The sequence below is a fragment of the Athene cunicularia genome, assembly GCF_003259725.1.
Source record: "Athene cunicularia isolate RWA chromosome 20 unlocalized genomic scaffold, athCun1 chr20_part1, whole genome shotgun sequence".
Classification (NCBI taxonomy): domain Eukaryota; kingdom Metazoa; phylum Chordata; class Aves; order Strigiformes; family Strigidae; genus Athene; species Athene cunicularia.
This window is the reverse complement of record NW_020799125.1, coordinates 947,106-958,000: the sequence shown is the minus strand read 5'-3', so window position 1 is coordinate 958,000 and position 10,895 is coordinate 947,106. Positions and strand designations below refer to the sequence as shown.

Below are 10,895 nucleotides of genomic sequence, written 5' to 3'. Positions count from 1 at the left end.
AGGACACGTGTCTCAGAAGCTGGGAAATGCAGGAGGAGCTGGGAGATGAGATTAAACCATCAGTGGGAAAACAGCCTTCTCCTGCGGTTGTGCCGCACCTGGGGGGATCCCCAGGTCCCTTTCCAATTTGTGGCTTGCTGAGAGAACCCAAATGCTGCAAAGACTTTGGGCATCAAATCAGTTTCTAAAGACGAAGCTGGTGGCTGCTGGGGGGGGTGTGTGTGAAGAGGGGCGAGGAGCCTCGGCGGCCTGTGCCCACCGTTTCGGGGAACGTGGCTCGGTGAGCCGGGACGTGTCCATCTGCTGTCAGACACTGGCACAGGGGTTGGGGACGGTGTTGGGGGAGCAGGTGGTGGCTTCATGCTGTGCCCTCTGTAATTTAGCCTGGCGTCAGCTCCTTGAGGTTCTGCCTGGGGGCACTTAGTGCTGTGGAGCGTTAGATATTAATTAGGATCATTAAGGACTCCTGCAATACCAACAGTAATGACATTTGTGCCTCTGAGCTCTGCTGGGAAGGACCTCGCATGATGCCCATGTACAGCGTCTGCTCCTGGCACCGCGGCTTCTCCTAAAAGCTGAGTCATGAGCAGAGACAACCTCAGGATGCCCAGCACGCCGCTAACACCTCCTTCAGGGAGGAAAAATCCCTTCAAAATGTCCCCAGAGCGCTGTGGCGGGGTGGGAGCCGCACCCTCACGCCTCCTCCCTCCATCTCCCTGCCCCATCATACCACCTCCCTCTCCTCCTCGCACTCTGTGCTCCCACCCTTTCCCCCTCAGAGCTCCTGGCTGTGGCGTTTTGGTCAGTCCTAGCCACTCGGCAACCACAACCCTTTGGACTGGGGCAGCTGCTACTGGGTGGGGTGGGGAGAGGCACACGCCTCGCCCCGGGCTGTGAGCTTGCACTGGGAACCAAGAGACCATCCTGAGTGAAGTTCATGAGTTTTGGGGCTTCTTGGGAGTGCTGAGTCATGTCTGGGCTCCAGCACATGGCTTCGACTGGGCAGAAACGTTCCTGTCATGCTGTTTGGAAAGGGCTGGGGGATCCGCTGGGAAAAGGCAGCTTTGGCCACTTCTCCCCAAATGATGGGGTATTATAAAGAGTAAAAGTGATGCTGCTAACCCTTCCAGGAGGCATAGGGTGTGCTATTTTATTTCTTTAAATGGCATAACTTTAGCAGGTTAACCTAAGCTTATTTTGCGTGGAAAAAAAAAATGACAGTAAAGGGTTGAGCAGGTGAGGGAGAATATAAAACCCCAGGCTGCTGTAAGAGCAGCCCCTGCTTTAGGCTGAGGGAATCAAACCAGACACCTGCATCAGTCGAGGGGCGAGATCTGGGGAAGGGCTGGGTGCTGGGTGACACCCTGAATATGGGTGCCAAGCTCTCCTCCTTCCTCTAAATTTCCATCCCAGCCCTGCTTGTGCCTGTCCCCACCCTCCTCTCTAAGTGGGGCTACACAAAACCCACCAAACGCAGCCCCTCTCAATGACAGACACACACACACAGAGCTCCACGCTTTTTGGGTTGGTTGGTTTGTTTTGATTTTTTTTTTTTTGTAGTTTTTGTTGGGGTTGTTTGTTTTGGTTTTGTTTTTTGTTTTTTTTTTTTCCACTGTGGATGTTGTACCAGTTTTATTGGTAAAATTAACATGAAGCCTCACAAACGCTGGAACATGCTTTTCCTTTTAAAGAATTTCCACTGGACCTTAATGGTGAGCATCCAGTCGTTGACATATAAACTCTTACAAGCTGATGTGCACACATGCGCCCGGGGGAGACGGTGGCAGCGTCCTGGTGTCAGGGATGGTTTCTGCGCGATGCACTGGGAGCCCACGATTCATTTGCCAGCCTTCTGGGCCTTCTGGGCAGACTTGGTGACTTTACCGGCCCCACCGCTTTTCTTCTCCACGTTCTTGATGACGCCCACGGCCACGGTCTGTCGCATGTCACGGACAGCGAAGCGGCCTGGGGGAGGGAGAGGGGGAGGATGTGGGTGAAACGCGGCCGCTTTGCCATCCCTGAGGCTGAGCTATTTGGGTGGGTGCCGGTGGGATCTACACCCGCCACTCGTGGTACCGTGTCTTACCCCTGTACTCGGAGCAGGTTCCTGCAGGAACAAGCCCTGAGCCATCGACCCTTGCTCTGACCACCCAGCTGGCCCTGATGCTCCTCTCTCTTTTTTTTTTTTTAAATTATTTATTAATATAGTAATAAAATAATTAATTTATTAATAAATAATAACGTTTATTTTTATTAAAATTCAATCACACCTGCTCTCCGCAAGCTGTTGGCATTGCTAAAGCTTCCAGATGTGCAACATCATCCAAGGGAAGCATGGCACTTCCCTGCATTAAAAGCTGAGCTCTGTTGAGCAAACTTCCCTCTTTTTTCCCCTGATCAGTCGTGGTTTAGGGGGAGCTGAAAAATCTTTCTGCATTCAGAAACTACCAGGGTTTAGTGACCTTGAAGGAAAGGTCCTGTTGCTCCCAGAGGGAAAACCCAGCCCTGCCTTTGGAAACCCAGCTCAGCCGAGAGCCCGGCCCACCCCACCAGCCCTAATGTCGTTCATGCACCAGTTTTGCAGACCCAGCACACGGCGGAGCAATAAAAAGTCCTCAGCTCCCTCTCCAGTCTAACTGGTGGGGGGTACTGGGAGAGGCTCAGCACGGCTGGCGTGAGCTCTGTGGGTTCTAACTGGTGGGGGGTACTGGGAGAGGCTCAGCATGGCTGGCGTGAGCTCTACACCCACAGAGCCTTCACGCTCCTCCGCAGGAGATCTCCAAAGAGCCGTTCCCTTACCAAGGGGTGGGTACTGGGAGAAGCTCTCCACACACATCGGCTTGCCAGGGATCATCTCCACGATGGCTGCGTCGCCCGATTTCAGGGACTTGGGGTTGTCCTCCAGCTTCTTGCCGGAGCGCCGGTCAATCTTCTCCTTCAGCTCGGCGAACTTGCAGGCGATGTGTGCGGTGTGGCAGTCGATGACGGGCGAGTAGCCGGCGCTGATCTGGCCGGGGTGGTTCAGGATGATCACCTGGGGGACAGAGCGATGTCAGGGCAAGGCTGGGAGCCAGCGGACAGTGGCAAACCGTGTCTGGGGGCACCACTAGCTCTGCTGACCTGAGACGTGAACTGCGCCGCCTCCTGCGGCGGGTCCGACTTGCTGTCCCCGCAGACGTTCCCACGGCGGATGTCCTTGACGGAGACGTTCTTCACGTTGAAGCCGACGTTGTCCCCAGGCAGAGCCTCGCTCAGGGCCTCGTGGTGCATCTCCACGGACTTCACCTCAGTGGTGATGTTCACGGGTGCAAAGGTGACCACCATGCCAGGCCGCAGGATGCCAGTCTCCACCCGGCCCACGGGGACGGTGCCGATCCCTGTGGAGACAAGGACAGAGCAGAGCAAAATGTAACCTGCTTGGTATATCCCAGAGCCTGGATGCAGCAGAATCAAGGTATTTCCAGTGGGTTTGGTATTTCCAAAGACCACACTTGCTTCTTGACCAAAAAATCCCCAGTTTTTAGCTGCAAGTTCAATACTAGGGTCTTCAAAAATACCATGAGTCCATCCTTTATATGTGATGTTTTGCAAAAATGGAGTAGCACCATCATCAGAAGGCCCTGAGCAACCCACGTGCTCTGAAAGCTCTTCCCTTGTAGCAGCTCTGGCATGTCGTGCATGGAGGACTGGGCACATCACAGCTCCGCATCCCTGACGGCCACACCATCAGCATGGGACAAGGCCCAGCTGTGCCAGGGAATGAGGCTGGTAAATTAAACGAAGGTGACCTTTTACACCCTGTGTCATCAGGAGACTTTGGGAAAACTCACCTTTGGAGTTGGGTGAAGAATCATTAAGAGAAACAACCTTGAAAAGAGGTCAGGGAAGCTGGCCGGGCCCATATGCTCCTCCACACCCACTCTGTTTCTTCTGCCTCCCCCTTTCCCACGGTGTTTTTGCTCTCTAAGGACCTGCCTAATGGTAAAACCATATCTGCCTTTCCCGGAGCTGAGCTAAGGAAGGACACAGACCTGCTCGCTGTCTTCCACCTCCATTGCAAACAAAAGACTGAGCTAAAAATCCTGCTAAAACCCGTGTTCAATCCCTGCCTGGTTTCTGCAGCACACGTGTCCTTGGAAAAGGGCTGGAAATGGCTGTGCCCGCCTGATACAGCAGCCGGGGAGTCAGCAGGGCTGCCCACTGCTGCCAGCAGGTCAGAGAGCTCACAGGGTATTTATAGCTCGGAAAAGTGTCCCCGTCCCCACTCCAGGGGGGTGGTCTGGCATCCGGCCGATGCGCTCCCTACATGGCTGGCGCCGCGGTCCAGCTCAGCGGCCGGAGGTGCTGGTGATGGACACCAGCATTTGGGAAGCACGGGCAGACCGTGGCCAAGCCACCCTGCACCAGCCTCACCAGTGGCCCTCCCCGCTGTCTTTGTCCCTCACCAGTGCCCCAGCACGTTATTGCTGCCTCCCTCTTGCCCTGCCAGCCGTCACCTGTGGGACACCCAAATTTGTAGCCGTTTTGGCAACGCATGTTCCCTGGGGAGAGCTCACAAACCTGCTGCCCCTCCCCAGTCCCTGGGCACCTTTGGGCATGTCTACCTCTGTCCCAAACACCCCAGTCTCAAACGGGGTCTTTGCCCTGGAGCTACCACCCCTCTCCCCAGCATTATCTTGAGTTTGAAGAGTCCAACCCCTCCAGTTTCCCAATACCTGGAAATGTCATTCCTAAATTCCCCTGGAACAAAGACTCCAGTTAAAGCAGAGGGAAGAGGGGACAGTGGCAAGGCTTTTGCTCACCTCCAATCTTGTAGACATCCTGGAGGGGCAGGCGCAGGGGTTTATCTGTGGGGCGGGTCGGGGGCAGGATGGTGTCCAGGGCCTCCAAGAGGGACACCCCACTGGCGTTGCCTTCCTTGCGCTCCACCTTCCAGCCTTTGAACCAAGGCATCTGGAAACAGAGCAGCAACAACACGTCCTGAGTATTGCTGTCCTCGGCACCCAGAGGCGATCCCAGAGAGACGTCCCACCAGGACAACCGTCACGGAGTCAGGCCAGCCACGTCCTGGCTTTACCTGGGGAGCTCCTTCCACTTCACCATCCCTGAAGGCTTATCTGCACTCCCTTGCTTAATCTCCCCCCTCTCTAGAAACATGCAAAAACATCCATTAACTGGCAAAAAAATGTTGGAAGTGGTTAAAACCAGCAAACTCACAGCCCCCGTTGCCAACACCAACCCATGGGCGCTGCACCAGCTGCCTGGATCCTGCTCCGCAGCAACAACGGCTTCAGCACAAGGACCACAGGGTCTCCAGCCACAAAGCCCCAGCTACAAAGCACCCAACCTTCAGTCCTGGGAACCAAGTTTCTTCAAGGTGATCCCCAGACAGAAGTTTCTCCCTGTTCATTCTTGCTATCACCTCTCCAGGGCTTAGATTTTAAACACTGGCTTGAGAGGATGCTGGGAACTTTGCACTTGCACTAGGGCTGCTAAGGGGCAGGATCATTTTTCACAGATGCTCTCTGCTCCTGCTCCGAATTGGACCCTTGAAGCTAAAACCGGCCAGAAAAGAGGCAGAAAGGTAGGGAAATGTCCTCAGCAGAGGCCATGATTTGAGAGGAGGAACTGTAGTGCTTTTTTTGGGGTAATGCTGCATGTCTGGAAGCTGTAGCAACACCTGGGGCTTGCCAGCAAGAAAAATTCAGTCCTGAGTCTGAAACAGCCCAGATACAACAAACAGAGATCAGAGCCTGCAAGGTCATTCCCCCTTCCTCTGCATGGAGAGGTTTAGACAACATTTTTCCACTGAGGTGTAAAACACTGTCCATGTGCCCCGGCTCCATCACACACGTTACGGACATGGCTTTTCCCTTGGGCACCAACACCAGTGGCAAAGTGCACTGGGTGTGGGGCTGGGGCTAGAGGTGAAACAGGACCCCCAGAGTGCCCCCAGGTTCACAGCCATCCCTGGAGGACACAGCTACGCCCAAGGCTGGTTTCCCATCCTGAAATCTGCACTGCTTTTGGGAAGGAGAAAGGGAAAGGAGCGGGGTCCAGCCAGGGAATTCAGCCTGCATCGAACGTATCGAGGTCAGCCCCCTTTGGAGGGCCACGTCTGACACCAGTTGTCTTCCGTGGTGGCAGTGGGAGGAGGAGCCTGGGGACACTTGTGCAGAGGGATCCTTCCCAGGGCACTGCAGCTATTGCTACACAGCTGGCCCCAGCGCCGGGCTGACAGCTTGGTGAAATGATAAATCCATCCAGGCGGTGACAGAGCCGCATGTGATGCGCAGGATGACTCAGACCTTCCCTCCAGCCCAAAACACCGGGCGGGCGCCTGTGTGAGCAGCTGCCCCGGCAGCCGCCTGCCCACGGGCTTTGCTCTCGAGGGGAACAGCCACCCCCTGTGCCCGCAGCTCCATCCCTCTGCCCCTGCGTGGCTTAGGGACAGGGAGAAACGGCAACCTCTGCCCCGTGAGGCCTGGCTGTCAGAGCTGTCCCTTTTCCTTTCAATGCTTTCTCCAGAAAACTTCTGACATCCCAAGAATCAGATCAGGATGAACTCTGGCACCTTCTGGGAGCAAATCCACTCAGCAAAACCTCAGCATGGCCCCAGGGTGAGAAGCATCTCCAAGTGCTGCCTCCTAGGGCCACCCAAGCGAAACCTTTCTTATGTAGTCCCCAAATCTGCTTCCCAAAGAGCAATTCCTATCCCACCACCCCTATGGCAAAAGCAGGATCTGACTAAACCCTGCTGCCAGACAAACTGCAGGCTTAAGCCCCCATAAAGAAGCAGCTAAGACCCAACTCCTTTGCACCCCCAAGTGCCTTTTACAGAGCGGTCACCTTTCTCTGATTTCACCCCCACCCCGTGAGCATCCCAACGCACCCACCCCAACACTGAGGCTAGAGCCCCAGCCCACCACGCTCCCTTACACCACAGACGGGGTGTATTTGGGTTGCAGCATCCCACAGGGTGAAAGTTTCCCAAACCACATCGAATGGCCCAGTTCCGTTGGCTTGCTCCGCAGCAAACCCCATTCACCAAAAATCTCTCAAATGTCAAACTTTGATGCAAGAGCAGCCCTGACGTCATTTTTTGCAGTTGGCCTTGGGCTGCTGTGCCGCAGGGACGTGGGCTGGAGTCTCCCACGCAGAGCTGGCTCCAGCCTGACGTACCACCCCACCTCCCCTTGCCCGGAGGTGACAGGAGCTGCAGGGAGGTCACAGCCCTAATCCCCACTTTCTGCTGAGTCCCCTGACAGACAGTCACTTGACCACCGTGTTCTTCAGTGAAAACCTGCCAGAAATTGTGAGTGAAAAAAATCAGAGCTTTTTTGGGTGAGGAACGAGAGGAGATAGCTACACCAGCTTCCTGCTTGAGCTTTCCTAGATGGGGAGAAATATGAGGAAGGGGAGTCTGTCCAAATCTGGTGTCCTGGCAATGGCAGGATGGGCACCTCCTGGGGACCACGGCATGGGGAGGACCCTGCACCTTCTCCAGCAAAGCTCAGGCTGATCCAGACCTCCGTCCAGGCTTCCTTCACAATTTCCCAGCTCAGGCAGCTCCTGGGAACCCACCCAGGAGCCAGCTGCCTCTTTACAGCAGAGGGGCGAGTTATTTCAGCCCCTGCCTTCTCTTGGGCAGCGCATGACACTGAGAGCAAGCTCTGAGACCCATCTAGAGGAAGCGGACCAGCGAGCCCCATCCTGCTCTGTGCCTCCCCTCTACAGCCTATTAATAGGAGAATTGTTCAGGATCATCTTCCCAGCCCAGCAGCTGCTGACATTTGGAGCCTGCCTGATTTGAGGCACCCAGGAACTATGTGGCTGGGTTTGGCATGGCCGTAGCTGACCTTTATCCCAGCTCTGTTCCACAAGGGACAGGAATCTTCCAGGCACCTTAAAAATTCCTTCCTTCCAAGTCAGACCCAAGTAAGCTGCCCTTCCCGTGCTGTAAGCTGTGTTTCAGATGGAGTGAGCTGCATCGCAGCACTCCTCAGGCTCAGGTTCATGACCTCCCTCAATTGCTGTTAGACCCATACGCTGCCTCCCTTGTCATAGAGCCATGACCTGTAATCCACAGGTGAAGTCCTAAATCCCCCATAAGCATCAAATTTCCCATTGGTTTCACAAGAGATTGCTGGGGGTTTCTGGTCTGAGCAACTTGCTCAAGGTCACCCAGAAGCCAGAGGGAGAGCAGGGACCTTCCTCTGGCCAGAACTTTCCAGCCCATCATTTCTTTAGAAGATTAAGCTGGAGTAGCTTTTTCTCAAAAAAAACCCTCCAGCGTTAGAGTAACATCTGTTATTGGAGCCTGTCTGCCAAGAAGCCCCTGTCCTTCTTCAAGCTCTTCTTCCTCCCCTGCTGTCATATGAAACCCTGGGAAGGGCCCACCCGGAGCACCCTGCCTCTGCATCCCCACCATCCCCATCAACGATGCACAGAGGGAGAGCCGCTGTAAAAATCCAGTTGGACTAGGGGCAGCCCCAAACGGAAGCTCTAGGAAACCGTGGCTTTGGCATGGGAAACCTGGTACCTCCTCAAGAAAAAGTCACCTTAAGAAGGTGAGATCCCAGCACAGGAACCAGAGGTGCGGCTGCCACAGTGGCATATGGCACCGATGGGAAATGGCACCCGATACCCAACACGAGGGAGCCCGGCTGCGTGGCAGCTGCTCTTCCAAGCTTGCGACCAGATCGTGTTATTTGCCTTTAGAAAACAACGCCCTAAAAACACACATGATGTTCCTGCTGAGAGCAACAATTGCTGCGGATGGCTCTAACGTCACCACGGGTCTGATGATGAGAAACTTTCAAATCCCAGAAGCAAAGCCATAAAGATCATCTCCTGAAGATGCTCGTGTTTAGCTCCTGGGGGGGTGTCTGGCCACAGTTCAGCAGCCAGCGTGCCCGTGAACAGCGGACCCATTCATCCTGGCTCAGCGCAATCAGAGCTACGTGACAAACACATCTCTGGCTGGCAACAGGGGCCGTTACACACAGCGGCTGCACGAAAAGTGCCCCCGGTTTTCAGAGCGCGGGGGTCAGCTTCAGCTTGGATCGGGATAGTCAGGGTGGGGGGAAAAACCCTACCACAACGCACACTTACATTGGGAGAGGGCTCCAGCATGTTGTCTCCATGCCAGCCCGAGATGGGCACGAAGGGAACTGTGGCTGGGTTGTAGCCGATCTTCTTGATGTAGGCGCTGACCTCCTTGACGATCTCGTCGTAGCGTTTCTCGCTGTACGGGGGCTCTGTGGAATCCATCTTGTTGATGCCCACAATGAGCTGCTTCACCCCCAGGGTGTAAGCCAGCAGGGCGTGCTCGCGGGTCTGCCCGTTCTTGGAGATGCCGGCTTCAAATTCACCGACGCCGGCAGCAACGATCAAGACGGCGCAGTCAGCCTGGGAGGAGAGAGCTAATGAATTGCTTCTGCCCCCAGAGAGCACTGCTGCCGGGGACACCTCTGAGAGCTGCCGGTAAGTCCCAGACGAACACTACCCATGGCTTGGACAGACTCCCTGCCAGCTGCTACCCATAACCCTGCTGATTCACCTCAAAACCGACCCAATCGCGTTATTTCAGACTCGCTGACCGCGCATGGTTTTGCAACATGGGTTGGAAACCAGGGTGTGTCCCTCCAGGTTGCATGACTCTAATCAGGATCTTGACCCTCCGGGGATGCACAGACAAGGCCTTATCCAAAACTCTACTGAAGTCTTGCAATTAGTTTCTCTGGGTGACAGGTGAGACTCCAGCCATGGAAACTGTGTTCCCCAGATTACTTCTGTACCCAGAACCCACAGCAGAAGCTGCCTGGGTTTGACAGAAAGCCATGACCAGCCCAACTGGCATCCCAGTGGGAATCTCACTGGGCGTGCACTGAGGCTCACCCAGCACCCATCAACCTCAGAGAGATGCAGAAATGTCCTGCAGTGCAACGAGGGGAAACCAGCCTACCCTGAAAGGGAAGACCACTGAGTTTGGCAACATGTTGGGCTTTATGGGACAAAGCTGTTTCAAGAAAAAGGAAGGAGGAAAGATCCATGGAACCTCCTTTAGCCAATAAAGCCTTAAAGGATGGTTGGAAGTTTCTTGTATACCTCAGTTGGCTGAGGCTAAAATAATGTGGAGATACTCTCACATGAAGGCCTGTAGCTCAGAGCATCCCAACTCCCAGAGAGGACATACTCATCCCCAACTCCTCCAACTAGGGGAAATTGGGTGGAAAAACCACCTCTTTGTGCCCAAGGAGGCCCTTTGTCCCAGTTGCAGGACCATGGGGTGCTGGGTCCCCTGGTGTTACCCAGTCTCTGGTGTTGACCTTGCTCAACGTTCCTTGATGTCTGCTGTCTCAACTACCCACCTCCAAAAGGACTCTAACAGCACCTACGTGACCCTGGGCTTGTCAGCAAGTCTCAGCCTCCCGCCTCCAGCAGCCCTCTCACCCCCTGGCCACCATTTCTCACCTGGGAGGTCCCGGTGATCATGTTCTTGATGAAGTCTCTGTGGCCAGGTGCATCAATGATGGTGATGTAGTACTTGGTGGTCTCGAACTTCCACAGCGAGATGTCAATGGTGATGCCACGCTCACGCTCGGCCTTCAGCTTGTCCAGCACCCAGGCGTATTTGAAGGACCCCTTCCCCATCTGGCCAACACAAAGGCAAGAGCCGGTGAGAAATCCAAGCCCAGAGCACTGGTGCTTGGCAACACACCCTCAAGGGCACATCCCAAGCTCACACAGGCAGAGGGTCATGTTGCAAACATCGATAGCAAAGTTCCCTAAATTCAATGGCAGCCATGATCTATTTACTAATAAATACAAGTGAAAGGAGATATTGTTCTCAATGTGTTCCTCAACAGGATGGAGGAGAGGCGGGAAAAGAT

General features: G+C 54.7%; 1 protein-coding gene across 1 annotated transcript; it reads right to left on the bottom strand.

Moving 5' to 3' along the window:
- Nucleotides 1-1,572: 1,572 nt before the first annotated feature.
- EEF1A2 (eukaryotic translation elongation factor 1 alpha 2) lies at nucleotides 1,573-10,693 on the bottom strand. Its single transcript, XM_026861934.1, has 6 exons — nucleotides 10,477-10,693; nucleotides 9,115-9,411; nucleotides 4,803-4,953; nucleotides 3,121-3,377; nucleotides 2,800-3,034; nucleotides 1,573-1,965 (listed from the first exon to the last, which is right to left on the bottom strand). Exons 1-6 carry the CDS (start codon nucleotides 10,654-10,656, stop codon nucleotides 1,838-1,840), a joined length of 1,248 nt encoding a protein of 415 aa, XP_026717735.1. The 5' UTR covers nucleotides 10,657-10,693; the 3' UTR covers nucleotides 1,573-1,837.
- Nucleotides 10,694-10,895: the final 202 nt, after the last annotated feature.

Excerpts from the sequence above, each read along its gene's own strand:
- EEF1A2 (XM_026861934.1), bottom strand. The coding sequence starts at position 10,656 with ATGGGGAAGGGGTCCTTCAAATACGCCTGGGTGCTGGACAAGCTGAAG. Across the intron at positions 9,412-10,476 it reads TGATCACCGGGACCTCCCAG|GCTGACTGCGCCGTCTTGAT; the intron begins GTGAGAAATGGT and ends CTCTCCTCCCAG. Across the intron at positions 3,035-3,120 it reads CGGCGCAGTTCACGTCTCAG|GTGATCATCCTGAACCACCC; the intron begins GTCAGCAGAGCT and ends TCTGTCCCCCAG.